General features: G+C 44.1%; 1 protein-coding gene across 2 annotated transcripts; it reads right to left on the bottom strand.

Moving 5' to 3' along the window:
• Nucleotides 1-1935: 1935 nt before the first annotated feature.
• On the bottom strand, nt 1936-25436 carry LOC119163489 (tRNA (guanine(6)-N(2))-methyltransferase THUMP3-like). 2 transcript variants are annotated; one of them, XM_037415493.2, is made up of 8 exons: nt 25076-25436; nt 22023-22256; nt 20947-21236; nt 17280-17349; nt 15492-15616; nt 14802-14892; nt 12246-12383; nt 1936-2311 (listed from the first exon to the last, which is right to left on the bottom strand). In XM_037415493.2, the coding sequence occupies exons 1-8, from the start codon at nt 25331-25333 to the stop codon at nt 2192-2194; spliced, it is 1326 nt and encodes a 441-aa protein (XP_037271390.2). In that variant the 5' UTR covers nt 25334-25436; the 3' UTR covers nt 1936-2191. The 2 variants fall into 2 exon arrangements, with proteins under 2 accessions (XP_037271390.2, XP_075729270.1); XM_075873155.1 differs by having other exon boundaries at nt 20947-21239; nt 25076-25367.
• Nucleotides 25437-26135: the final 699 nt, after the last annotated feature.

Genomic DNA, 26135 nt, shown 5'->3' with positions numbered 1-26135 from the left:
CACGGTCAGATTCATCTGCATTAAATACAAACGCACCGATAGTGTGACACAAATGCTCAATTATATTGGCCTTGATACACCTAAAGCGAGACGTGCCAAAAATAGATTAAAATACTTGTATTTATTATACTTATTATACAACGATATCATACAAATTAACAATCAGAAGTACATTACACACTGCACACAAGTGCATGTTTTGATAACGGGAAAATTATACAGGAATACAGCTCTTGGAATGATGCATTAAAATATTCCTTTTTCCAGAAAATCATAAGCGCCTGGAATAAACTACCGAAAGAAGCTGTAGATAGCCCCAGAGTAGGTGTTTATTACATACTTGAGGAAACAGCGTAGGTAAAGTTGTGCTCGCATCGCTGTATTCTTTGAATAGCAGTGTTTCATGCAGTGATCAATATTTCGGTTGCTAATCATTTGTTGATGTGTTCTGTTGATGTACTTTTTCTTTTTTGTCCACTCATGCTTGGAGTCAACTAGCGTCGCTGTATTCTTTGAATTGCAGTGTTTCATGGGTCGATTTCATGTTTTGGTTGATGTATTCTTTTGATGAACTTTTTTTTCTTTGTCCACTCCTGCTTAGAGTCAAGCAACTCTGCATTAATCCAAAATAAATAAATAAAAACATACAAAATACATACAAATTCTATAGCTTAAGCAGAAGAGATACCTAGTTCCACTGTAGTATTACATGGAAAGGTCTCTACAAAGTTGATAGTACTAGTTAAGGAAATACAACCTGGGGAATGAAATAGCATCCCAAAAGCGTTACAGCAATGCTGTCATCTCACACAATGTTTTGTATAGCTTCAAGTACACAGGAAAGAAGGTTAGAATGTAGATGCGATCACTGACTAAGTGAAAGTGAAAAAACAAGCATTTCGAGACCGATACAGGTTCCTCATTCACACCCTCTTTGTGAATAAGAAACCCGTATGGGTCTCGAAACATCTGGTTTTTCACCTTGACTTGGTCAGCGACTGCATCTACATCCTTATCATGATACCTGACCAGACGAACTTTCGTCAATATTTTGACTACATATCATATAGGGAAGGCAGAAGTGCAGATAATTTTCTCTGCCTCTCATCAGCATGCATAACTTTCATAGAAAAGTTGAAGCCCCACTTAAGGCCTGTAATACTTAGCAATTTTAACACAAGAACCGGCTTGTTCATTGTATAACGGAAGTTGTTTACTGGATTCCCCTGTATTGTGGAGCCCCTTAAGTGAGACAGACAGACAGACACCGTTGTGACTGGTTACATGAGCAAGTGTGATGAAATGCACCAAGGCAGAGATGGCTTTACTAGTTATCCATAAAAACCATGCATGGCTGTTCCACTGCCTTTCAAACACCTCTTACGAACATGCTTCAGGGTTTTATTGGCTATCCATACAATCAAGAAGAGCTGTTCCCCTGCCTCTGAAAGAAACATTGCACTTATGAATGTACTTGTCTTTCTGGAGACAGCCCCGAATGATGTGTCAAGTGGGTTATTGTGTCAGCAAGCCATCTACAGCTCTCCTCAACAAATAGTTCACGTTCATTGAGAAATGCATCAGTGCACTTAGTGGTAACCTTGATAGCAACGTTTGCCAAATTAAGTTTATTCTTGCCTAATGATTATCTCTTCCGGACTTGTTCTACCTGGTCTGCTCGAGATTACTATAGCTTCACTTTCTCTTTGTACATAATTTATTATTTTTTATAATAAATTTCAGTTTGAAGCAAATGTACATATGTGACTCTTGATTACGTCCCTGCTGTAGCTGCTAGGCTGTGCACCTTCAATGATTTTTCAATAACTTCTTACTTGTTACAATTTTCAATATAATTATTACATGCTCATAAAGACTGCTGCAAGAATACTGATTGTCACACTTATCTACCTAAGCAACATCAATGAGAAAAAAGAGTGTTTTCCAAGTTTTATTGCACACCACAAACAAACATGGACGTGTCCTCTTGACACTGATGAGATCCTTACGCCCAGCCGGTGTGTTAGCCCTTCTTGTGCTTGTAAAAAGGGTCGAGCAGGAACTGAGAGAACGTCACTGATTGTCACGACGCTTTTGTGGCTTGTCGACATTGCACACACTCTTCAGTTGCCTCTGGAAAAGTCACTCAACCGTCCAGCCAGCTTGACTGGTAGCGTTCCGGTCGGTGTTACTAGGAAGGTCCCAGAACCTTGTCGGTGCGTCGCAGAACATAGATGGCTGCTGCCAGGCCACCCACGTTGACGCCATGCACACGCAGCTGACGCCACAGCTGGCCCATGTGTCCCACGGCCTGAACAAGTGAGCATGTGACCAAAGAGCAGGTCGACCGAGAGAAGACAGCCATGTGCAGTTGGAACTCAATGTAATGAAGTGACGACAGTGCTAGAATCATTTCATAAAATCAAGAAAAGAATCTTCTCTGAGGTTACACATTTAAAACCCCAACACAGCGACACCTGAAAGTTAATGCAAAATTTTATTTGCCATCACTACAAAACGTTTGCAATGAATGTCCTGATATGATGCCTCTCTTGCCCGGGAGATAGTACTGGCAAGGTGCAGGGTCATATGAAGCTATGGCAAGCTGCCAATATGCAAAGATGGGGACAACGAGAGAGAGAAGAAAAAATATCATAAAGGTAGGGAGGTTAACTAGACTAAGTCCAGTAGCAAGGAGATCATCAGTGCCATCCACTGCAAGGACCATTAAAGGGGACGTGGCTTAATATGACAAAAAGTTTTTCATATTGCATTAGTAAGATCTACCTACCACTGTAAATACTAAGTCTTACAAGATCAGTATTTCACTTACAGCACATCTGTGAAACGAGTACAACTTGAATGGTAAGTGTTTTTCGGGCCACTTATATTTAGCTCATCAGAGTGATAGCCCATGATCTAAGAAAGCTAGAGCCGTAATTACACTTTTAGCATAACGCCCAAGCTGTGTATCAAAGGACTACATGCGAAAAATAAAAGCGCGGTGGGGTGGTATGTGTGCGAATCCTTTGGCCAAATAAAGTTCTACCACCCCCACCAAAGGAGTCTTTTTTTCATATTTCGCATTAAAATGCAGAGACAGGTGTGTAACTACATTCATTGGCGATAGGATACATGCAATTTGGCTCTGCAGCCTTAGCTTCCTTGTCAATGAAAATTGTGTGAGAGCACACAAGTGTCAAGTTCATTGTTCCATGCATGGTTGTGGTTTGCAGCCTCAATAAAATAAAATAGGGTCATGACCAGGGTGGTGAGGCCCTTTAAGGCGTCAATGTTAAAACACCTGCCCCAAGAAAAACTCGCCTTTGTCACAATCGGGAAGAAATCACCACATTATCAAAAAATTCTTTTTAGGAAAAGAGCTTTGTTAAGGGGGGAGGCAGCTTTGAAAAAAAACTTTTTTATTTGTTGACCTACAGCAATGAAATTTGGCATGCATACTCATAAGTGTCTAGAATAGGGAAATATGCAGTTTCATCATGATAGCTTCAGTAGTTCTCAAGTTACATAATGCAACACGATCCAATTACATGGTCTGCTCGTGGAAAGCCTAGCGCTGCAACAAAACATGCCAGGAAGCTGCGAATGATGTTGATCTTTACTCAAAAGAATTGATTGATTGATTGATATGTGGGGTTTAACGTCCCAAAACCACTATATGATTATGAGAGACGCTTTACTCAAAAGAAAGCTACAGGGTATGACACTCTCGGAATTTTTTAGTAAGTTCTAGTTTTTTTTTTTAGAGATCATCATGGCTGCCGACACACATTGTCAGAAACAATGGCACGGACAAATCATCGTCTAGAAAAATAACAGGGCCACAAAACAGAAATTGAAGATTGCTGTACCCACAAGCAGTGTTCAGGGATTCAGGAAAAAAAAAACAGAATCAAAATCGGTCCAGTCATTCTTGTGCTACTCTTTCCACGAGCAATGCACAATGTCCAAAACACACTTGTGAGAAAAAGCCTGTCAAAGTTTTCGACAGGCTTTTTTTCAATGAAGTTTTTTGTTTCTCGTTGGATATTGATGAAAATTGGCACAGACACTAAGAATAACCTCACAGTGCTTCCATAAAAATTTTGAAGCGATACCACGAATACTTTACGAGAAACAAATTATTTCTTCATTGAACCATGTGGAGGGGCTGAGCATAATGTCAAAAAAAAAAAATAGTATTGAGAAAGCTGCGTTAAAAGTTTCAACTTTTCTTTCCGTCTCTAAGACACCTAAAAATTGTGATCTCAGGTTTGTCTTGTGATATTTGACTTCTTTTCATGATCTACTCCTTTTCATGAGTTACAAAGAACAAGTATGAATTTCAAACCAAGTTATTTGTATGAAGGAGTGGTGTGATAGGTATGACAGAAAAGATTGTAATTGAATAAAACCATATACTGAAATTATTAAACATACTCTTTTTGTGCTGAAGTTGTAATTAGCGTAATTAAGTACTTGATTGCAAATATTCACTGAACTTTTTTTTATTTGGAGAGAAGTTTATTGCATCAGAAAAATGGATCACACCATGACGGCCTATCCTTTCTTTCTAAATAACAAAGTTATGGGCAGAAGACTGGTGGCACGGGAACTTCTAGCAGTATAATTAATGACACGAAACGGGCATATAAAAATTCGTGCCCTGATTCACACATGCTCTTTCGCCGCTCTAGCCGTGAAACGCATCATCATACAGCCGGTCGCGGAAACTCTAATCTACAGCAATTCATTAACCTCGGAACATTCATAGACGTTCGTGGCGATATCAAGCACGGCTCCAAGCACGTCTGAATCGCATCACAAAAGCTTACTGACGGCACTCCATATGACCGTGGGGTGCGCGGCCGCATGGACAGTGCAGCCGGTGCGTAATGCACTTGCCGGCGGCGTTCGATGACGATGGGCGAAATGTGTAACTACGAAGACAAAAAATCAGCACGCGCTGCACTTGGCATCGCATTTTCGAATGACGACGCGCGAAACTGCTAGCCGCTGTTCCGAGCGATTCTTGGCAGTGAGGGGGGGTGGGAGGGGGGCGTGACGAGCTTGACTGTGTTGTCCGCTGCCGATGCGTAAAATGCCCGTACAATATTCAGAGGAGCTAGCGAGTGATGTGGTACATTCCTTGCGAAGAAGCACGTCACCAAGAGTGCGCTTGCGCGTCGTTCCTGCCCGCAGTCTCGCTGTCAGCGGAGTTAGGCCTAAAGCCGACTCCGATGACGCGCCGCACTCGTGACCGCCGCGCGCCCGCTCGTAGTAATCTGATCGTGCATCCGGTGCGGCTACTCGTAGTAATCAGATCGTGCCGCCGCTTACAGCTTCCTTGCTTGCGAAGAAGCACGTCGCCACGAATGCGCTAGCGCCAACGTTTTTAGATACTTTGTGCGAGAGGTTGTCGCATTTAACAAGAGTACTTACAAGGTTGATGGCTTCGTTGATTATGGAGATGGTCATGACTCAGAAACAACAGCCGACCACGCTTTAGTACTCATGTTTGTGCCTTTATTTCACTCCTGGGAGCAACCAATTGCAAGTTTTGCTACGAGACATGCAGCCCCTGGAAGAGTGCTAGCTAGGCTTGTTTTAGAAGCCATTTTGCAGTTACACAAGCACAATGCAACAGTCGTCGCTGTTATCAGGGATGGTGCCAGCACCAACAAGGCCATGTGGTCATGTTTTGGTATCAAAGGCAAGCTTCATGAACCGAAACATAGAGTTGACCATCCTTGTGTACCTGATCAGCAGCTGTACTTCCTGTGCGATGTGTACCGCACATCATCAAGTGCATAAGGAACTATCTTATGCGCCACAAGTACGGCATGGTAAGTAGATTAGAATGTTCTTACTTATTTTTCATGCGTGAGAAACTCTGAATTAAGAAGTGGCTTCTGCAATGGAACACCTTTCTTCGTCTCACTGTTGTTTTTAAAAATTGCAGATCGGTGAACACAAAATAAACTTTGACAACTATCGAAGACTCCGAGTGGTAGATGGGAAACAGCAGCTTCGGGTGGTTCCGAAATTGACAAAAGAGCACGTGAGCCCAGACAATCTGCGAAAGATGAACGCGAGTCTGGCTGTACAGGTAAACAAAAATGCCCTATCTACCATATTTAGATGCCTTTCATAGTTGACAACTGCTTGCTTATATGCATAAATGTTTGTTTATAAAAATAAAGCCGCAAATTTTTCATATATGTTGTTCTCAGCTTTTCAGCCGAAGCACTGCCATTGGGTTAAAAGTGTACCAGCGGTTAGAGGAGCCTGACCTGAAAAACTGCCATGGAACTGCTCAATTCACCCTCATGGTGAACAACCTGTTCGATGCCCTCAATGTGAAGCTTCCGAAGTTTGGAATAACAAGTTCGTCAAAGGAAGTTGAGGTAACGATAATACTTTACAGCATCTGTTGCACTGTTGTGAAATAGTACAGATAATGCTTCATAACATCTGTTGCATTGGTGTTAAAATAATTTGCTCACTGGCTTATTTTGAAGGTCATCCAGGAGTTCCTTGATGCTGTAAATAAGACCGAGAAAAACCATATCACCAATGGGACAGTGATGTTTGCATCGCAAATTACAATGGAGTCGCTTCGTGTTACGCTTGCATCAGTACGGGACCTCATAACAGATCTTCTCTCTAAAGGAGCGCGTTATGTGCTCACGGGCAAACTAAACCAGGATCCTTTAGAGGTAAGTCGTTTGTTCTTTTTGTTTATCACGTTTATGTTTGCGCACATTGCTTTTATAAAAAAACACGTCTTCCTTTTTTTCAGGGGTTTTTTGGTGTGACAAGAAGTTATGGAGGCGATGAGGATCACCCTACCCTAATCAGCTTTGCACACATATATAGGCTTCTGAGCCTGTATACACCAATCAGCACTTGTGTCACTGGGAACGTGAGTGATGAGCAGACTTTTGTGCTTGCCACTGTTGCAGACAGCATGAAAAGGGGAAGAAAGGACACACTGTTGTCCCACGAAAGACTCCAAAAGGCTATTCGAGCGAAGTTAGCAGAAATCTCTTCTACTGCACAGAATGAAACACCGACAGCACTTGATCATGGGTACTCCACACCAGCAGCACAGGACTGTGTTATTTACTACTTGTGCGGCTATCTTGTCCACTCTTACCTCAAGCATCAGAGGTGTTCTGACTGTGTACGTAATATCCAGTCCGAAAATGCGGAGTGCCCGGAGGCATTTCTCACTTTGGAGAGGGAATTTAAGCACGGGAGCCTCCAATTGCCATCATGGGAGCTCTTCTGTATGTTTCGAGGCATCGAAGCCAAAATTTCGGATGAGCTGCAAAAGAACCGGCTCTGCTCAGAGACATTTTGGAGCCTCCTCCACGCTCTTGAGGACTGCGACATCACTAGTGTGGGCTGTTCTGTTCACAAGGTCACCACTACGACAGAGCTTCTTCACTCCTACATAGTGCTAAGACTGCATTTCGCTGCCAGAGATACTTGTAAAAGCTTCAGCTCTTCAGAAAAAGTCGCATCTGCTAGAAAGAAAGTGAAGCTGATGTGAAGGCTTGCAGTACAACTCTGACCACTTAACCCTTGTAAATATGTCCCTGTAAATAATGCAGCAGCTGCTTTCAGTTTCATGACGTCAAATAAAAATTACAAAACAATTTTTTTCTGGCTTCCTTGCTGGTTCTTGATTTTCTAAGCTTTTCAGCGGATTTTGGCCGTGTAACATGTGTTCTGGTAAGGTTAGAATATCGCTGAGCATTACGGGATCCTGGGGTGATTTGCACATATACTGGCCAAAAATAAACGCCGGCTACAACGCGAACAGGAATGAAGGTAAGCGCGCTGTACAGTTTGCCTTTTCTTTTTGTCATGTCTTACGTGCTGTTTGTTTCTAGCTATAATGTTGCGAAAAAAACGAAAAAGCTCTTTTCGGTAAAGGTTAAATGCGAGTGAAGTTTCACTTCTGCTTCTCGAATAAAAGAGTTAACCGCTGCGGTAGTCTCCTGTCGGCGTCTTTCCCGTTGTAGCAGTAGCAGACGACGCGCCGAGATCGATCCTAAGGCTACCGCAGTGCCACCGCCTGGTTGGCGATTGCGGTAAGCCGCCCCACGCCAATGAAATGCCGCGCGCTTTGCCAACTGAAGCTATCTAAAAACGTTGGCTAGCGTGTCGTTCCTGCCCGCAGTCGGCGGAGTTAGGGCTAAAGACGACTTCAATGACGCGCGGCGCTCGTAGACCGCGCTGACGCTTGTAGTAACCTGATCGCGCATTCGCTTATTGCTCGTAACTAAAGCGTAGTTATATTTTAAGTGATTATCAAGCCGTGAACACGTCACGAAGTGGCGATTTTCGAGAGCCATGTCCTCGTGACGCACAAGCAGCAGACGATGATCTCCCGGAGCGAGCATCGTGCCAATGGCGAGGCGAGCTGAAGCAACATGGCGGCCACGGCCAATCAAGGGCCTCAAAACGACCTTCAAACATTTGCTTTTTGCTCGCTTGTTGTTAAAGGGAGGAGCCAGTGGAGGCGGGAAAGTTAAACACGGAGAAATGCTCTTTCCGATGAGCCCAAGAAGCCGGCTCCCGGCCCAAGCATAGTGAAGGTATTATTTTTTGAAAATCGCCGTTTTCTCGCCATTTCCAGAAAAATTTTTGCTACCTAGGTGGGTGCAACGAATTTTCCGAAGCACTTCTGCGCGGTTTTCAGTGTAGATATTTTGGAACCAGATAGAAAAAGGGTTCCAGAAACTGAAAACTTGAGTTTCAAAAAATCAATTTTTTTGTCATTTTTCGCGATCCCAAAGCCGCGTCCCCCCTTAAATCGAGTCGAGTGCCATGATAGCTCTGTTGATTCAAGTTGACCACAACACTGAACTGTATTGGTGCCTGCAGGTTAATGGTAATATTTTCGTTGGATCAGGAAATTCGCAATATTCGGTTTCCTTGAATTGAGTTTTACCTGGGCAGTAAAGGTTCGTTAACTTGTACTCTGTCAATTCGAACTGACACTTTGGTCCTGGCACAGCTCTGCATACTTTTACGGAGGAAAACGCTTAATATTTTAAAAGGTCATTATACAAAACAAATAATTCGAACAGGGAGCCTCTGGTTTTCATTGCTCCTCGCAGATGTTGGCCCTCAGTCATCACATTGTGTTGCAATAACAAACCAAGTAAATTCACTAGAGATGAAAAACGATAGAACAGCAGCATTTCTCAAAAGATGACAATTGAAAGGCTGCACTGGAGTTCTTGGGCAAGCTTCCAACGATGCTCATGGAGTCTCATCAGAAGAAACACAAACAAACTACTCATTACTTTTAAATTTCATTACATTAACTCTGCCATGCAAATGTTTTGGAGTATGAATACAGCCATATATTTCAGATTAATGCTTACTGCTCACATGATGTCAGTGCTTGTTTTCGACTTGACGACTGATCAATTAATTCTGCTCGCCGTTAGAGCTACATGAACTTAATCTACGAGCTCAGAGGTGGTTTCTTTGAGTTCTGCCCGCACAGCGAAGTGTGATGTCTGTTCGTTCTAGCATGCATCCGCCAATTCGAAACTCCACTCAATTCGAACAATCTTACTGTCTCCTTCGGGTTCGAATAAACAAGCTTTCACTGTACTGTGAAATTTCTTGACTCGTAATCTACTCATTCCTCGGGCTGAGTATTTGAGTGCGTACACAAAGCTCCACAGAGAAAAAGTTGAAGTTTTCAGTGGACGTCCTCTGCCCTGGCAATCCAACAGCCCAACTTTAGAGAGTGTTCTGGAAAGTTGCTGAAAATGGCATTCTACGCTGTAGCAGACTAATGGAAATGTTCAGAATGCTTGCTCTTGAAGCTTCAAGTTTCGTGCTACAGAATGTAGGAATGTACAGGCTCTTTGGAATTCCGCGTGTCTTAGAAGGAACTTGAGTGGACACGTTGCACAAAGACTGTGTTGGCAGATGTGCAGATAGGTCTACTGCTTGATATTCTTGCGTTCTCAAGGCTTCCCAGCCAAAGAGAGTAAGCATTTTCGAGCTGACACTGTTTGGTGAGTAAGCTCACCGTAGCATCTTTCAGCCATCTCCGTTACCATATCCCGCACTTTACAATTGATGAGCAAATCTCTCCAAAACTTTACACTGACTATTGCATGCTATGCAACACTTCGACATGCAAAAAAAAAGACATATGTCTATCCTGTAAGTGTTAGTACACAGTTCATACAGGTTTCCAAAGGGAAAATTCAAGGATACAAAGCAGCATGCTAAGTTGGAATTCTTCACTCTAAAATTTTTAAAAATGACCAATTTCAGTGCACTTACATGAATATCACAATTATAAAAAAAAGCCTAGTCTTAATAACCTCTCGTGCCCTCTCCATAGGAAAAGGGCACGATGTCATGTCAGAAAGTTATGCACTGATGGGCTTCCACGCGCATGTGTAGTCAGGCGTTTATATTTTTAAACCCACAAGGTGGTTGCTAAAGCCTTGAAATTTGATGGCACCACCCCATTAAAAGTGCTGGCTTGTGCAAAGCTGACACTCTCAGCACGTTGCTCAACAACCAAGAAGTAACAACTGTGACAGTTGTTAATTTACACTCATCCTGTGGATACACTTGTGCTCTTTTCTAGCACGCAGTTCTTGGTTTGTTTTAGCAGCAGGCTTACAGTGTCGAGCTACGACAGTCGTTCACCAGCACGCATCCTGAGCGCTTTCTTTTCGTTCGTCCTTCTTGCTTGAACGACGCGTTGCATGTATGGGGTTGCTTGGCCTTCTTCATGTGGCATTCTAATTTCTAACTAGCACATTCACTGCTTCCCCCTCACCACAAACTAACTTTTTTTTCATGTGCACTTTTGCAAAATGAGATCGTGTGCATCCATGCCGCATTACTGCTTCAGAAATGGGGAGTTTGACAGGTTCACACACCCATGTACCACATTTAGGAGGTCGCAATGTCGATACAAGAGTACACTGCTCAGGTAATTTAGGCGGTTTTAGGCATGTTTCAGCATGCTTTTTACCACTGCCTCGCTATACCCATGTATAGCGAGGCAGTGGTGAAAAGCACGCTGAAACACGCCTAAAACCGCTTTCGTGAACAAACCAAACAGTTGCATTAACACGTTAACACCAGCAGCTGTCCGCCCTTAAAAGTATCCGATAATGCCGATATGAAGGCAGGGCATCGTGGAGCGGCCACTTTTGCATTATTCTATGCCGTTCTTATCATCCATCACTCGCGGCTAGCTGATTTTGTTGATAATGCAGACGAACAGCCACTCTGATTGGTTACCACACTGGCCAAGCGCAAACATAATAATAAGCATCGGAAAAGGCATCATTCTGCGGTTGCACCCAGGAGCTGCGTGAAGGAAACCATGAACTGAGCAACTGAGCTTCAGCTTCGTATCGTTTGCAGCTCAAAATAAGCCAGTGGCAAAAGCAGGGCAGTCTCATTACCTATCGCTATCGAGCAATGGCGGCGCCCATGCTTGTTGAATAGGAGCGGTATAGCGGTGGATTCTGTAAGTGCCAACATGTATTTTAGACTTCCTTGACGCATTTTCAGGCTCTGAAAATGCATCGAAATGTTAAAGATTGGGTTTACTGCATAGCAATGAGTATCTGAGCCTGGAATTGCATCGTAAAATTTCGTTCGAGCGGGAAGATAGAAGAAAAAGTGTTCGTTGTGGCGACAATATTTATGCATTGACTACTATGGACTGCTGGCGGGGAATCATAAATTTTTCATTGTAGTGGAAATTTTGTTGAAGCGGCGTTCATTGTAGCAGAGTTTGACTGTATTGTCAAATTGTTTATAACCACTCAACCCCCATTACCACCGAATCAAATGACCGCTAGTGGTGCCCCCAAGCAGGCAAATGTTGAAGTATGTATGTAGAAGAAGCAAATGTAGAAAGAGTATGTTACGCCAAGCTCTGGTCCACTTCCCCAATTTTGGCAGAGCAACTTTTCTTGCTCCATGTAGTGACTCCCACTCTAAAACCACACAGACTACCTCACATGGATCTGTTGACTCCCGCCATCACTCTGTCACTGGAAACACAAGCTCCAAAACAGGCACCAAAGCTTCTTTCGACTCTGCCACTGGAATTTAGCATTTGTAGTGTGGTGCCTGCCATGGATAGCTATGCATTACCAACTAGCCCCCTACCTCAGCACTTCCAATGACACACTTGGCAGACTGCAAAAGGAAAGCGTGCACATGCTCACCAATGACAGGCTCTTTTTGTCCTGAGTGAGGAGCACTGCTCGTCCAGTGCGAGGACGGGTCACTCGAGCAAGCTCGCGCAGGAGATTGGGGTACAGAATCCGGTTGTCTGGTCGGGATCCCATGCGCTTGCCAAAGGGCTGCACGAAACAAACAGGCACCGATTCCTCAAAGGCGTGCCAGATATTGCCTCCATCGTCTCTGCTGGCAGCAGCAACCCCAAATGTTCGCAGTTGGCCAGACTTTGAGCCGCTGTTCACGAGACATTGGTGTCCCTCTCCACCGTTTCTCCTGCTTCGCAGGAATGTGCACTGAGGCCTACAGCCTTTAACCTCTGGGTGTGGGATCAGTGTGACACCTACAACTGCAACGAATACTGTAAATCAGCTTTGTGGAATCCCACAAGGTGACGAAAGGCTTCGGAAAGGAACATTCACAATTGCGGGATTCTGCTGAACTGATTTGTAATATAGTATATGCCCATGTGCTTCGAGTTAAGTTGTCAACAAGATCGCCCACGTGTTTCCAATTTCTAGCCTCCTCGTTAGCTTAATCGATACTCCAACTGCCCCGGGAAAAGCGCTGATCCCAGGTTCGGTCCCCAGACCGAGACGAATTCGTGAACAACTAGCTGAGAAAATTTTTTTTTTTCCCAGGAAACACAGATGAATTTTGTTCTAGCTTCATGCTATATACAAGTAGTTAACAATTTCTCTTTTTTTTACTATCATTGCTACTAGTATTACAACTACGTACAACAGTTACAAATTCTTGTATAACCTTTGCCAAATATAGGATGCAGAACTATCAGAAAATTGACTATCGATAGCATCAATGATTTCTCTTGAACTATCGATAGTGCACTCGATAGTACTGACTGTGGCGTTACAACGCATTAGTAAAGAGCTTGCTGTTGCTCGCCAGCAATATTGCGGAAAACATTCTGATGAATGATTTTGGTGACGGAGCACAAGCATGTCAACTTCCTTGCGCTTCATTTTGCTCCTCCTGCTCCACAAACTCGGAGAATAATGTTGATGCTGCAATGAGTCCGCGTGGTTGATTTTATGCTAAGGGTAGTGCTACTAAACTTACTATCGATAGTATCATTGATAGTTCTGCATCGCCAGTGTCAAGACACGTGTGAACAAGCACTGAAAGAAATCTGGCATTGAATTTACTATCAGCATCAAACGACACTCGAACAGCGACAAGCCTTTACGATGGTATAGTGCGCACCATGCACTTATCACTATAGACAGGCACAAATATCCGCAGAGCTGCCAAACAGAATGCGCGCTCCTGTCAATAGTGATAACTAAACGGTGTGCACTATACCGTCACGAAGGCTTGCTGCTGTTTGGATTTGATTTGAAGCACCACTATGAGTGACTCGTCCATAGCAGTCTTTACATCCTTCTGCATTTTAATAACAACCCCTCATTAGCCTTCTACATTTTCATTCTTGGACAAGTGTTAGAGTGTTATCAGTGCACGACTCAAGGCGAGAGCCACAACAAGCATTTCACAGCAAAATGTCTTCCCGAAAGCACAGTACAACTGCTGGCATCAATGTTGCAAAAGCTTGCAGACTATGACCAGGCATCTTGCACATTACTAAGTGGCATCAAAACATGTGACCATTTACGAAGAAAGGTTAGACAACGTGTGAAGATGCAGAGTGTGGCTGAATTATAATGCTAATATACAACAATACACTCAACCCTCTTTACAACAAAGTTGCATCTTACAAAAAAAAGTAAGTTTGTTATATTCGTGAATTCGTTGTATAAACGTTCCTCCTAACACTATTTATTGCAAGACTATTTTTTCATTTACTTCGTTATAACTGATATTTTGTTATATCCGTGTTCATTAGGTTTGAGTGTACTACATAACCTTTCCAGGTGCGTATTGTGATGCACTCTCTATGAATGTGTCAAATTCACATACTATAATTCCAAGGTACTCAGCGTTAAATTCTAAAAAAACAGAATGAAGTAATTTGTTGTTTTTTGGGGGTAATAATGTTTACCAGGATGTAATTAAATACTTTATTATTGTGCACTTTAGTGATGTCCCATTCTGACATTTAGAAAAATTAAATCATAGGCTTCAAACATACGCACAATTAGCATTGGTTGCATTTGTTTTGAGAAAAGAAATGTAACACTTTTGCCATTGTTCCTCGAAGGCGACAGGTCGAACGACCCATCAGACATCGCGATGCTTCCTGTGATCGGCTACAGTTACATGCAGCACACCAACGTTAAGTCAAAACATGATAACTCTGCAGAAGATTCAATTCACCCAATGAGAGGTGTATCTTGATCTCTCTTGGCCACAAAAGGACAAAACTTTGCGTTAACAAGAGATGTACAAACATGTAGCCACCATAACTAAAGGGGGTAAACATCTCTTTTCTGATGGTAACGCTTCACTCCAATACAAGCATGGAATAGTTTTATTCTCAGCTCTCCCGCTAAATGTGGCCCAACAAGCACTCCTTGTAGCACAATATAACATAGCAGAGATCTAAAAATGCAAGAGCCGCTCACCAAGTCAGTGATGAAGACATCAATGGAAGCAGTCCTAAGTGGCAGGGCACAGACATCCCACTGACAAACATCCATGCATAGCTGGCTGCCACTGCAACACCACAGAAAAAAAAAGTCAAAGCTTCCCCGAAAACATGTAGAACTGATGGCAACAGCAATGCAAACTAGAACTGTAAGTGTGCGTTGGTGCATTAAAAATGGGCAAGATTTCTCGCCATTATAACGACTTCTTCACGCAGTCTTGTCTACCATGACATGCTCATGGTACCAAGCCGTCAGGTTTCCGAAAGTTAGGTCCCTTTACTATCAGGGGCAACTGTAACCAAACCACAAAACTCTGTAATGATCGTCCTCTCCAGCGCTGAGTGTGTTGTCCTCTTCAGCTCTCTTTTGAAAGAATGAAGAACACTGCCTGAGCTGGCAGTCCGTGCTCTGCCTTGACTGTCACCACTGCACAATGTCGTTGAGTACCGTCAGATGAACACCTTTTTGCACCACAAATAAAACAGTGAGGCTGACTTGCTCTACGTGCGAATCAATAAGACCAAGAGATATTGATGAAGCTGCCATCACCGGTCACTCTTAGAAAATACTGTCTATGCCTCTCTGCGTAGTTTCATTTTTTGTGTGATCGATCACATCAACAGATATGACCAACGAGCCAACCAAGGTGTCCTTGAGAATACATACCTGCCCTCCGAGCTTGCCTTGGCGCGCTTTTCGTTGAGTGCGGACAAGTTGTCGTGAGAGCGCTGCACAGCCAATGGGTGGTTGTCACCGCACACAAACATGGTTTGGGGCCAATTGATGCAACCCTGCCAAGATGAGCACGTTTCACTCATCAGAAACAAAGAGGACTCAAGAAGATAAGCAGTTCAAACCTACATATTGTGCCTCCTCATGGGTGAGCAATAGGTTTGTGTGAATATACGAATGCTTTGAATATTCGAATAACTATTGCAATATTCAAATTTGCTTTGAATTCAAATCAATTAAAATTTCTAAGTATTCGGAATGAAAGAATATGTGTACATTAATCCATGTGTAACTCCGTAAAGGTAGTTTAACTGCAGTGAAGGGGTGCTATGCTGTGAAAACACCTACTTATTAAGACCCACACTCTCACAAGCCCCACTCATTCAATGACCATATCATCCTCCCATGCGTTACTATTTTTACGCTTAAATACTTGTAATACTGGCTTATATGCTCTAATTATAGTAAATATTAAGACATAACATAATTTACAAATTATCACTTGCATTCTACAAAAAGTCCAATCCTGCTTGCTATTGGATGTTGTTTCCACTTCCTTTGAGAAAAAAAAAAAAGCATTTGCACAAGCATGGTTTCAATATATATTTTGCATATTAGTTAGGTCATGACAAATACGCCCATTTTCCTTTATAACATACGATATATGCTATTAGATTCGAAATTATTCAACCAAAATCACTAATTGCTTCAAACCTAAAATTCACCATTTGCACAAGCCTAGTGAACAACTGTAAGCTATAGACCTCTTTACAGAAGGTTCCCAGGGTACCACCATAATAACCTCTACTCTAAAATAGAAAGGCACGAGCCAGACAAATGCACTGCGGAGGAGTCGGTATTTGTACTCCCATGCACCAATCCAAAAAGGAGGTGTTCCTTCTCTCCTGTGAAAAGGTCTATAAAGACTAGCAGAAGCCATCCCCCACCCCCCACACACACAAACACGCGCGCGCGCGCACGCACACACGCACACACGCGCACGCACGCACACACACACACACACACACACACACACACACACACACACACACACACACACACACACACACACACACACACACACACACACACATATATATATATATCTTCCAGACCTCTGACTTGACTGATACCATTCTGGCCTTTGAGTGAACTAGCGGTCATTCCACTTCAATGTCAATCGTGCAGGCTTTCAACATTGGCACTGTGCCTTACTTATACAACGAAGGATTAGTGAGCAAACATTGGCACTGTGCCTTACTTATACAACAAAGGATTAGTGAGCAATGACTGAAGTGTATTCAACAGAATTATGCCAATGCTCCTATCATCAATGTAAAAGCAGATAATAGATGCTGCTAGGAAATGCGGTCATGCTTCCAGCTACTGCTAGGAAAGTAAACTAAAGATCCCAACAAAGCAGTCAATCGAGATGCACCTACAATTAGCCCAAGATCTAGAAAATCGTTAGCGCAGGCTGCAGAGAAGTCAGTTCAAAATAGGGTGCATGACATCAACTCCAATTGTCTGCGAGACCTGATATGAGGAGAGCATGACAGACGAAGCCATGGAAATACTGGAAAAGATTCTTTTCAATGTTCTCAGTAGGCTCAGAAGTAGTCACCAGTCGAAAATACAGAAAGGTCCTCGTAGAGATGCTGCCAAAAAACAACTGAGATAGGAACCAAAAGCAGCAGAATCGAACGCCAAGAAGACACCCACCTCCAATGGAATGGATCCTCCACCAACCATTGGGTCGCAGACTATGTCACTTGGCTTCAGGTCGCAAAGCCTGCGGTGACAATTGCAATACACCAATGAATAAAGAATATCAAGAAAACCGCGAGATAAATTACCTTAAGAACAAGCACCTTACCGGAAAAAGCATCTCCTTCTCTCGGGAGATTTCAAATATGTACCCCTCTTCCTTCTCTAATCACTTTCACTGTATTTATTTGCTCGACACGAGCAAATGAAAACGGTGAATGCATGCACACTCACCAAAGCATCAAATAAGAAGCACGGATGTGCATTCTTTATTCTTACCGGTTCTTCTGCCGCCATCTTCAAGTTTGATCATTGACCAAGCAAGGGGCCCCCTCCAAATCTTGTCAAATCATTATTCACTGTAGAGGGGAGGGTGGGCGCTTGTTTGGGAGTTTACAGTAGTACAATCGAACCCGTTTAAAACGAACTCGAAAAGTGGCGCAACAAGTGGTTGTTATATCAGTAGTTCGTTGTATATAAACTCGCCCTTAAAAACGTGCACTTAGTAGCGACCAAACCGTTTCTTTGTGTGTGTGTGATTTTTTATTAAAAGTGCCAACACCTCAGGTGACAGGTTAGGCTTTTTTGCATGTTAAGCGACTCCCGCTGTGTGCTCACGAGTGAATTAAACAACGTTCACCACGAACTCGCATCATTCGACTGAAGCGCGGTACCGCAAACATCTATGGCTAGTTGGTGGCAGAAGGTCGTTTATGCGTGCGTTTGTGCATTCCTCACACATGCTTCACCCTGTATCGTGCTCGCGTGCGATGAGTTGCATGTTCATTCAACACGATGAAGGCACGCACTTTGCAAGCAATGCGCAAGCGGCCTTGCACAATGCTGCGGCGGCGAACGACAACATGACGCGCTTGAACCTCCGTCAATCCACACGGTTTAAACAGGCACAGCCGGGCAGATACCTGCAAGTGACTGTGGTAAGGTTGTCAGCGATGAGTCAAAATGGCACACTCATCGCCACCGGCCACCTTGCCTTCGATCTTTAGATATGCTTCTCTGTTAAGGCACCGCCAAAACTGCCCGGTAGTCGCTATCATTGACGAACCGGTCACTGCAGAACACGTTTCGCGGCATATCGTGGCATCTTTCAAGCGACAAAATGTTATCACTTCTTGCATTTAGGGCCTCTTGCTTTCAAAGGCATTGTTTTGTTAGTCATCAGTGATCATAGGTACAGAGAATGGCATCAGAAAAGCTTGTAGTGCATAAACTGACCACAAGTCTTTGTGCTGACTCCTTTTTCTTCTTTCTCTCACTGCCTTTCTGACAGTGAAGACATGCCTAGAAAGTGAACGACCTCGCTCGCAGCGCACGAAATCTGCGTGCGAGACGCTCGCCGCGAAAAATAATAGCGGGCCACACGCGAGCACGCGCCTCATACGTGCTTTAGAGTGCCTGTTTTGACTTATTTTTTGCTTTGCATGCACCATGTATTTACCGCGACCATGTCAGAAGCGTTCACTGTAAGAGTAAGAGGCTTCGAAAAATGTTTGCTATATATGGACACAGTTTCTATGGGTAGCATAGAAAAATCGTAACAGCACAGAAATGTGGTTGTTATAACCGATAGATTGTTATATCTAAGATCGTTATAAGTGGGTTCAAATCTATGTGCTTAAATGTGAAATGTGCCATGGGCAGGTACAAGCACATGCATGTTATTGTACTAATTGCACAATGTTCTCATCAAATGACCTAATTGATGCAACATCATTTTCCCATACACCTCCTTAACTATCAACATGCAATGTGAACTAGTTGTAGCTCTGAAAGGGCTAGACGGCGCTCGAACTTATAATTTGTTTAAAAGAGAGACAGAGACTCTCTATTAGAAAAACAGTTTTTTGTCGGGGTCTATTTACTGCTGGCATGCTACCCTTTACAGGAGGTTTATATTGCAAACACATAAATAAATTTTACGTACTGTATAAATTCCTGTAAGAGTCGCGCTTTTTATTCTAAAACACTGAAATAAAGTGGCCCTTATACGACACCACGCGCTAGGTCATGTGCTGGGCCTTTTAACACCACTGGGCTAGAAACTTTTTTTATTGCGATAGCAATTATATGAACACTTTCAGCTGAATTTCTCTGCCGGCATCCGCATCCCGGAAAAACCTAGAAACCCAGAGAGAAGGACTCCGGCGCGGAATTGAACTTGGGTCCTCCCAATTGTGAGTGCGAGGCGTTAATCAGTGAGCCACCGACGAGCACGTCCTTCATTGTTGACACGGCAAGCTATTATATCTACCACTTACCACTGCTGACGGGCAAATCGGGGGGAATTATCGTGTCTTGAGCATTACCAGCAACATTGCTAAATGAGCGCGCATCGCTACATTGTGCGGTGGCCCGCACTCTCATCTCCCACGTGTACTTTGCCTCGCTTAGAGGAGGGGAGCCATGCTAGCTCGCATGCTTTTATCTCGCGATAGGGAGGAGGAGAGGATCGTACGCCTCTGCTTGGCTCGGGCTTTACTTGGAACGATTCTGTTGTAGCTACCAGGTGCACAATGATCACTGCAATCATTGTAGTCTCCACTTTCGAAAAGCGTGAGCTTTTCAGACACAGCGAAGTAACAACTGAGATACTTATTTGCCTGCATTTGTACCTGTGAGTGTTTCGTGCATCATTTATGGGTGAGGAATGCAAGGCACGTTTCGATCTGCTTTCCATTCTGCGCGTGACCTTCCAATTTGTTGCTATCGCAATCAATGCTTCACCTTTGCGGCAAAGCTGCGACTTTTTTTATTTTATGCTTTGGCAATTCGCTGAAACACACTTTGCAAGTACTGGCATTGACTGAATAGTCTGCATTAAGTAAGCAATAGCGACAGAAGGTAAAAACAGCCATCCTTTATATTTTACCAGCCATAACTGCCAAAACTACAGATACTTCAAAGCATTCGTCAGGCTTCCTAGTTTGCAAGAGTGTTTTATAAGCACTCTTCCCCAGCAACCTATCATAAGCAGATGCCGAAGCCTGCAGAATAGCTTTAGCACCGAGCAGTACAGATACTGATGACAAAGTGGAGGTCTTTTAGCTTGATCAGTATTCCCCTATATTCAAAGGGGCTTATAGAATGCAGGGTTACCATACAAAGGTGTCAACCTCTTGTGATGCTTTGCACTGTCAAAATTACAGACCTTTATTTTCACCTCGAGCTCTTGAGGGAAAAGAAAGTTTAAAAAGACAACTCATTTGAAATTAGGCATCTACAGAGGATTTACAGCAGCTGAGAACTGGGATGCACTAGCTTTCTACAATAACAATTCTATTCCTGCCGGGCTAATCTTGGCACCACCAGATGGCCCCATCTAATGGGGCTCTCACATTTAAGGCGATAGTCTCCAGTACAGCCAAAACTCATTATAAAACGACACTGATGTAACAAACAATTGGGTATCAGAGACACCAGTGTGCCTAAGCTGAAATAAGGGGTTGATAAAAAAAATCACGACAGAATGCCCTGCTTATAAGATACACCCAATATTGAAAACAAGAACTGCTGCCCAATGTGTGTCTCTTATAAAGGGAGTCAACTGTCTAACAACAACGCACATATATTTACGGACAAACTAAAGCCCTCCAAAACCGACCTGAGCATGTTGTAAGCAATGGTGCACCGAAGGCTGGTGGGTCCAAAGTGCTCCAGGTGCCGGTGGTGCAGACTGGCTGTGGTCAGCGTCAGGCAGACGTACACGCAGCCAGGGTCAACGTGCAGCACCACTTCCAGGTCAAAGTTGCGCATGTCCACACCCCAGCCAAAGGTGTCGTTCACCGCACCCCCGAACACGGCCGCCGCCTCCATCGAGGTGAACTTGTGGTTCTCACCTGACCGGTGACAGGTGACCCGAAACTTGGGGCCATCCTTTTTCTCTGCCTCTTTCTGCTTCAAAAGCCCGGTGATGCAGAGGGTTAAGGTGGGCACTCCACTGATAATTTTTAGCCTGTAACGTTGAACTTTACACATTGAACTTACTCATAATTTTAAAGCTGTATTCACACAAAAACCTCAATTACATTGAGTACAAGTTTCATTCCATTCATGCATATTTTTATTCCACAATTAGACGAAGTTGGCTCAGTGTTGCATTTATATTCACATGCACACAGGGATTCACTGTTAAAGGGAGCATCGGTGCGCATGGTGGCCGCAACTGGTTATGCGCAGGCACAGTGCACGTTGTGAGTGGTGCTGGTTCATTTTTCCCCCGACGTCTGCAGACATGCTTCGAAACATCGCAAGGCGAACTGTTCAAGTGACGAAAGGAAAACTGCATGAGTGCTAGCGGGCCTACCCAGAACCCATTACAAACTACGGCCGGTCCCTTTAACGGAGGACCCCTGTGTACATAAGCTTCATACACTCAAGGAAAACTATGTTTCCTGAAATGGCACTGCGTGACAGACTTCACATGATGTCTATCGTTAAACATACAACGTTCCCCCCCCCCCTAGAGACTAACTTACCACCCCCCTCATCAAAGCATTTTATTTTGGGGGGGGGGGGAAGAAGTGGGGTAAAAATGGCAACTCTAGAGATGCAGTGCAAGTGTATCACACGATTTTGACTAGAAGCTCTCTCCTTATTCATTAGTTGATTGGCTTCTCCACTGACAGCGATTACAACATACCCAGCCACAAGATCCAAAAAGCAAACAGTTTGTCTTACCTCGTCCCCGGCACCACTGTGGGCCTCTTTTTGGTATTTGCGAAAGAAATCGGCAAGTTCAAACTTGGCACTCGGACGCATTCGCCGCCAGACCTCGAGGGCCGTCTCCCAGCGCATCTTTTCCACCAGAGGAACGAGCACTGCTTCCATCTCCTCCTTGGATGAGGGCACCTCCATGTTTGAAAAGGTTGAGACTACCACATAGAGATTGTCCACACCTTGCAGGTTCCACACCTGTTGTCAATCGACCACCGTCATTTTATTGACTAACACATCAAGGACAAGCACATGGAACAGTGTAAAGAAATGGGGTTGGAATTTGTGAAGTATTCATCCAAGCCTGAGGTGCGATATTGCAATTCTGCATTGGTGTCCAGCTTTGCAGCAATGGTGGCACTTGAAGCCAATCACAGAGGCTGCAACAGCCCTCTGAGCCAATCAAAGATAAGAAGATGGCAGCTATTACTCCAACCCTCCGTTATTGTCATGTTGAAAAACAGAACTTCTCTTCTTGGTGCCAATGGTAACCTCATTGATTAAGCACTACGATGCACTAAGTTCAGAGACTTACGGAACTTTCCGTGTAGGTATACTCGAAACTGAAACAAAAGGGAAGAGAAAGGCAGGGATGTTAACCAGCCTAGAGTGACTGGTATGCTACCCTACACTGGGGCCAGGGGACTCTCTCACTGGATTCTGTGCCGAATGGCTGTGCCCCCGCAATCTCCGACGACAGCGCAGCTCCGGCCGACCGGCTCACCCCCCGCCATCTCCTGACACCATGAGGCTCTCGCTGAGTGGTACCCCGTCCTCGGACTCCTTCGACCATGTTGATTTGATTGATATATGAGGTTAAAGGACCCAAAACCACCATACCTTTATGAGAGACGCTGCATGGAGGGCTCAGGAAATTTCGACCACCTAGGGTTTTTTAACGTGCAACCAAATCTGAGCACACGGGCCCACAGCATTTCCGCCTCCATCGAAAATACAGCCGCCGCAGCCAGGATTCGATCCTGCTTCGTCCGTGTCCCCATCTTTCTTTATCTTGTCTTTACTTCTGCATGTAGGTGTCCTCATCTCTATTCCTATCCCTTTTAATCCCTTTTTATCCCCTCCCCTCATGAGCCACTGTTGAGAGGTCGTGTTGGGGCTCACTTTTATCTTCTTTTCTCTCATTTAAGTATCACTCACCCCCCCCCCTCCAACCTCCCAGTGATGAGCGAGTTTGAAAGATGGAGAGAGGGAGAGCACGCACACTCAAAAGTTGTACGCACAGTAATCCTAACAAGACTAATAGTGTTAGGATTATTTTGACAAGTCACTTTGAGTGTGCATGCTTTTCTCTCTCCCCTTTTCAAGCTCCCTCATCCCTATCCCCAGTGTAGGGTAGCATACCAGTCGCTTTAGACTAGTTAACATCCCTTTCCTTTTCCTCTTGTTCCCTGTTGTGAGTAGGCATACAAAAGGGGCAGTGTCATATGCCATAGAGATAATATTCCTAAAATTTAATTTGATCGCGAAAACACAACACCATCACTCACACACGCACACACCCATGCATCAAACACACACAGCGCTCACTTCCAACTGATTTATTCATAGCTTGAAGGATTGAATATATACAGGACAGATTGTGCGCACACACACCATAGAAGACCAAAAGCATATATTATCAATACGTACAGTTAATCAACGTCATAGCCTTAGAACGATAAACTGAAATTCGTTTGGTAACAACAATATTGAAGGGGCGCTTACACAGTGATCTTTATTTTTTTCTCATGCAGAAAGTTACAGGGCTCACTTTCATCTTCTTTCCTCTCATTCAAATATCACTCACCCCCCCCCCCCCCCCCAACCTACCAGTGATGAGCGAGTTTGAAAGGGTTGTGTGGTTGTGACGCACGATTTTCTGAAACGAAGATTCTAGGCAGAAGCGCAAGTAAAACTGCACGTGAAGTGTTAGAGGCCTTTTTTGTTGAAAAAAAAATAAAGATCACCGTGTAAGCGCCCCTTCAATATCGTTACCAAGCGAATTTCAGTTTATCGCTCTGAAGCTATGCCATTTATTAACTGTACGTACTGATAATGTATGCTGTTGGCCTTCTATGGTGTGTCTGCGCACAATGTGTCCTGTATATATTCAAGCCTTCGAACTATGAATAAATCAGATGGAAGTGAGCGCTGTGTGTGTTTGATGCATGGGTGTGTGTGTGTGTGTGTGTGTGAGTGATCGTGTTGTGTTTTCGCACTCCAATTAAGTTTTAGAAATGCTCTACTAACTAGCCCAACAACGAGTTCTTTTACGAGGTAATATCCAGATGCACAGGCTTTGTGGTCCTTGGCTATGCATACTATATTCAAAAATGGCGTTCGTACCAATTAGTTCGGCGTACGGAGCATGGCAGTGGCAAAAAAAAAAAAAGTCAAATAAACCCGTTTGCCATAACTAGTAAGGGTCGACACCTGCGTTTGTACTGAAAGGGTAAATATGCGCTTTCAAGGATCATTTCGAATAAATAATGCGCTTTCCAGCGTTAAACTCCTCGATGCCAAGCACTTTGAAGAAGAGTTGACCGAGCAGTCACAACTGTCGCAACAGAGACGCCATACGAAATAGCTCGCGAACGCCACACCAAACGCTCTGCGCGTCCTTCTTCCAACAACCAATCAGCTTCACCATTTTAATGTTCAACCATGAAAGTTTCGTCAAATTAACGCGTCAATGTACATAAACGCTTTTTCCACTAACGCCGAACGCAAGCGCGTTCCTGCGTTCGATTTTCAAGCCCTCACATGAAACCAACGCAAATTTCTTCACCTCGTACGCACACAGCTTCCTTTTCAGTTCGCAGGTGGCCACGCCGTGACAACAACACACGTTTAGAATAACAGAGACATGAAAGAGACTGAACGTGCAAATACGGATACGAGAGAAGTCAAGCTGTCCAAGCCGCGGCGTTAGCGGTGTCTTGATGTGTGTCTAGCATACACGTTTGCACGGCCAGTCATTTCGCAAGACGACGACCACCGTTACCAACTAAACCCACCTCGGTGACGCGGTCGATGGGGAGATCGAAGAACACTCGACCACGCGAGGTATCTGGACGAACGCCCAGCTTGTCGATGCATTCGTCCCGTGCGATGTGCTCCAACCCGGTGACCACGGTTGCCTCAATGCGGCAAGTAGAGTCGAACGTGTGGTCGCCCGCTGGCCCAGTTGTCGCACTGTCAAGGCAGCTGGTTTCGCATACCACGGTTTCCACGTCGTTGGACATGCTGCTGGTGCTGTCACACGTGGCGGCCATTTTCAAACCACTGTGGTTTTGAATCTCCGGATTTGACTTGGCACGGCTTGAAACTGTAGCCGCAGTAGCCTCGCATCGCCCATGGCAGAGTTAGTATATGCTACCTACGGTCATAGAGTAAGTATTGTAGGAAACTCGATGCCTGCAGCACCTGTAGTTACTGTAGGTTAGAGTTAAAGGTTAGAGTTACTACAGTAACTCTAACCCTTAGCTTTCATCAACGCCTCCTAGGAGGCGTATTTTATGCATTCCATAAAAAATAGGGCACTGTGGAATTACAATAGGTATGATGTTGTGAGAGGAATATGGAAAGGGGTCATGGTTCCTGGGCTGACGTTCGGCAATGCGGTCTTGTGCATGAGATCAGAAATTCAAGCAAGATTAGAAATTAAGCAACGTGGAATATGTAGGATTGCTTCAGGAGCTTACGGGAATACACCAAATCAGGGAGTACAAGGTGATATGGGATGGACATCGTTTGAGGGCAGGGAAGCTAGCAGCAACATAAAATTTGAGAAGCGATTGAAAGAAATGGGGGAGGAGCGTTGGGCTAGGAAGGTTTTCAGCTACTTGTACATGTACATGAAGAATGTTGATACAACATGGAGGAAGCAAACCAGAAAATTGACTGGTAAATACTTAGAAAACAGCAGGTGGCCCAACCACAAAGAACTATCGGTTAAGAAGAAAGCGAAGGAAACGGAGACTGACATGTGGAGAATTGGCATGATTAAGAAGTACGCACTAGAGATCTATCAGAAAATCGCCAAGGAAAGGGTCTATGACAATACTCGGGGTAGTT

Source organism: Rhipicephalus microplus, chromosome 9 (genome assembly GCF_043290135.1).
Source record: "Rhipicephalus microplus isolate Deutch F79 chromosome 9, USDA_Rmic, whole genome shotgun sequence".
Lineage (NCBI taxonomy): Eukaryota > Metazoa > Arthropoda > Arachnida > Ixodida > Ixodidae > Rhipicephalus > Rhipicephalus microplus.
Note: the sequence above shows the minus strand (reverse complement) of the source record. Positions and strands in the feature narration are given on the sequence as shown.

Bases quoted from the DNA above. Each gene is read 5' to 3' on its own strand.
- LOC119163489 (XM_075873155.1), bottom strand. From the start codon at position 25,333: ATGGCCGCCACGTGTGACAGCACCAGCAGCATGTCCAACGACGTGGAA. The intron at 17,350-20,946 runs GTCGGTTTTGGA...TTGTCACCGCAG, and splicing joins ATTGCTTACAACATGCTCAG to GCTTTGCGACCTGAAGCCAA. The intron at 15,617-17,279 runs GTGGGTGTCTTC...TCATCTTGGCAG, and splicing joins GAGGATCCATTCCATTGGAG to GGTTGCATCAATTGGCCCCA.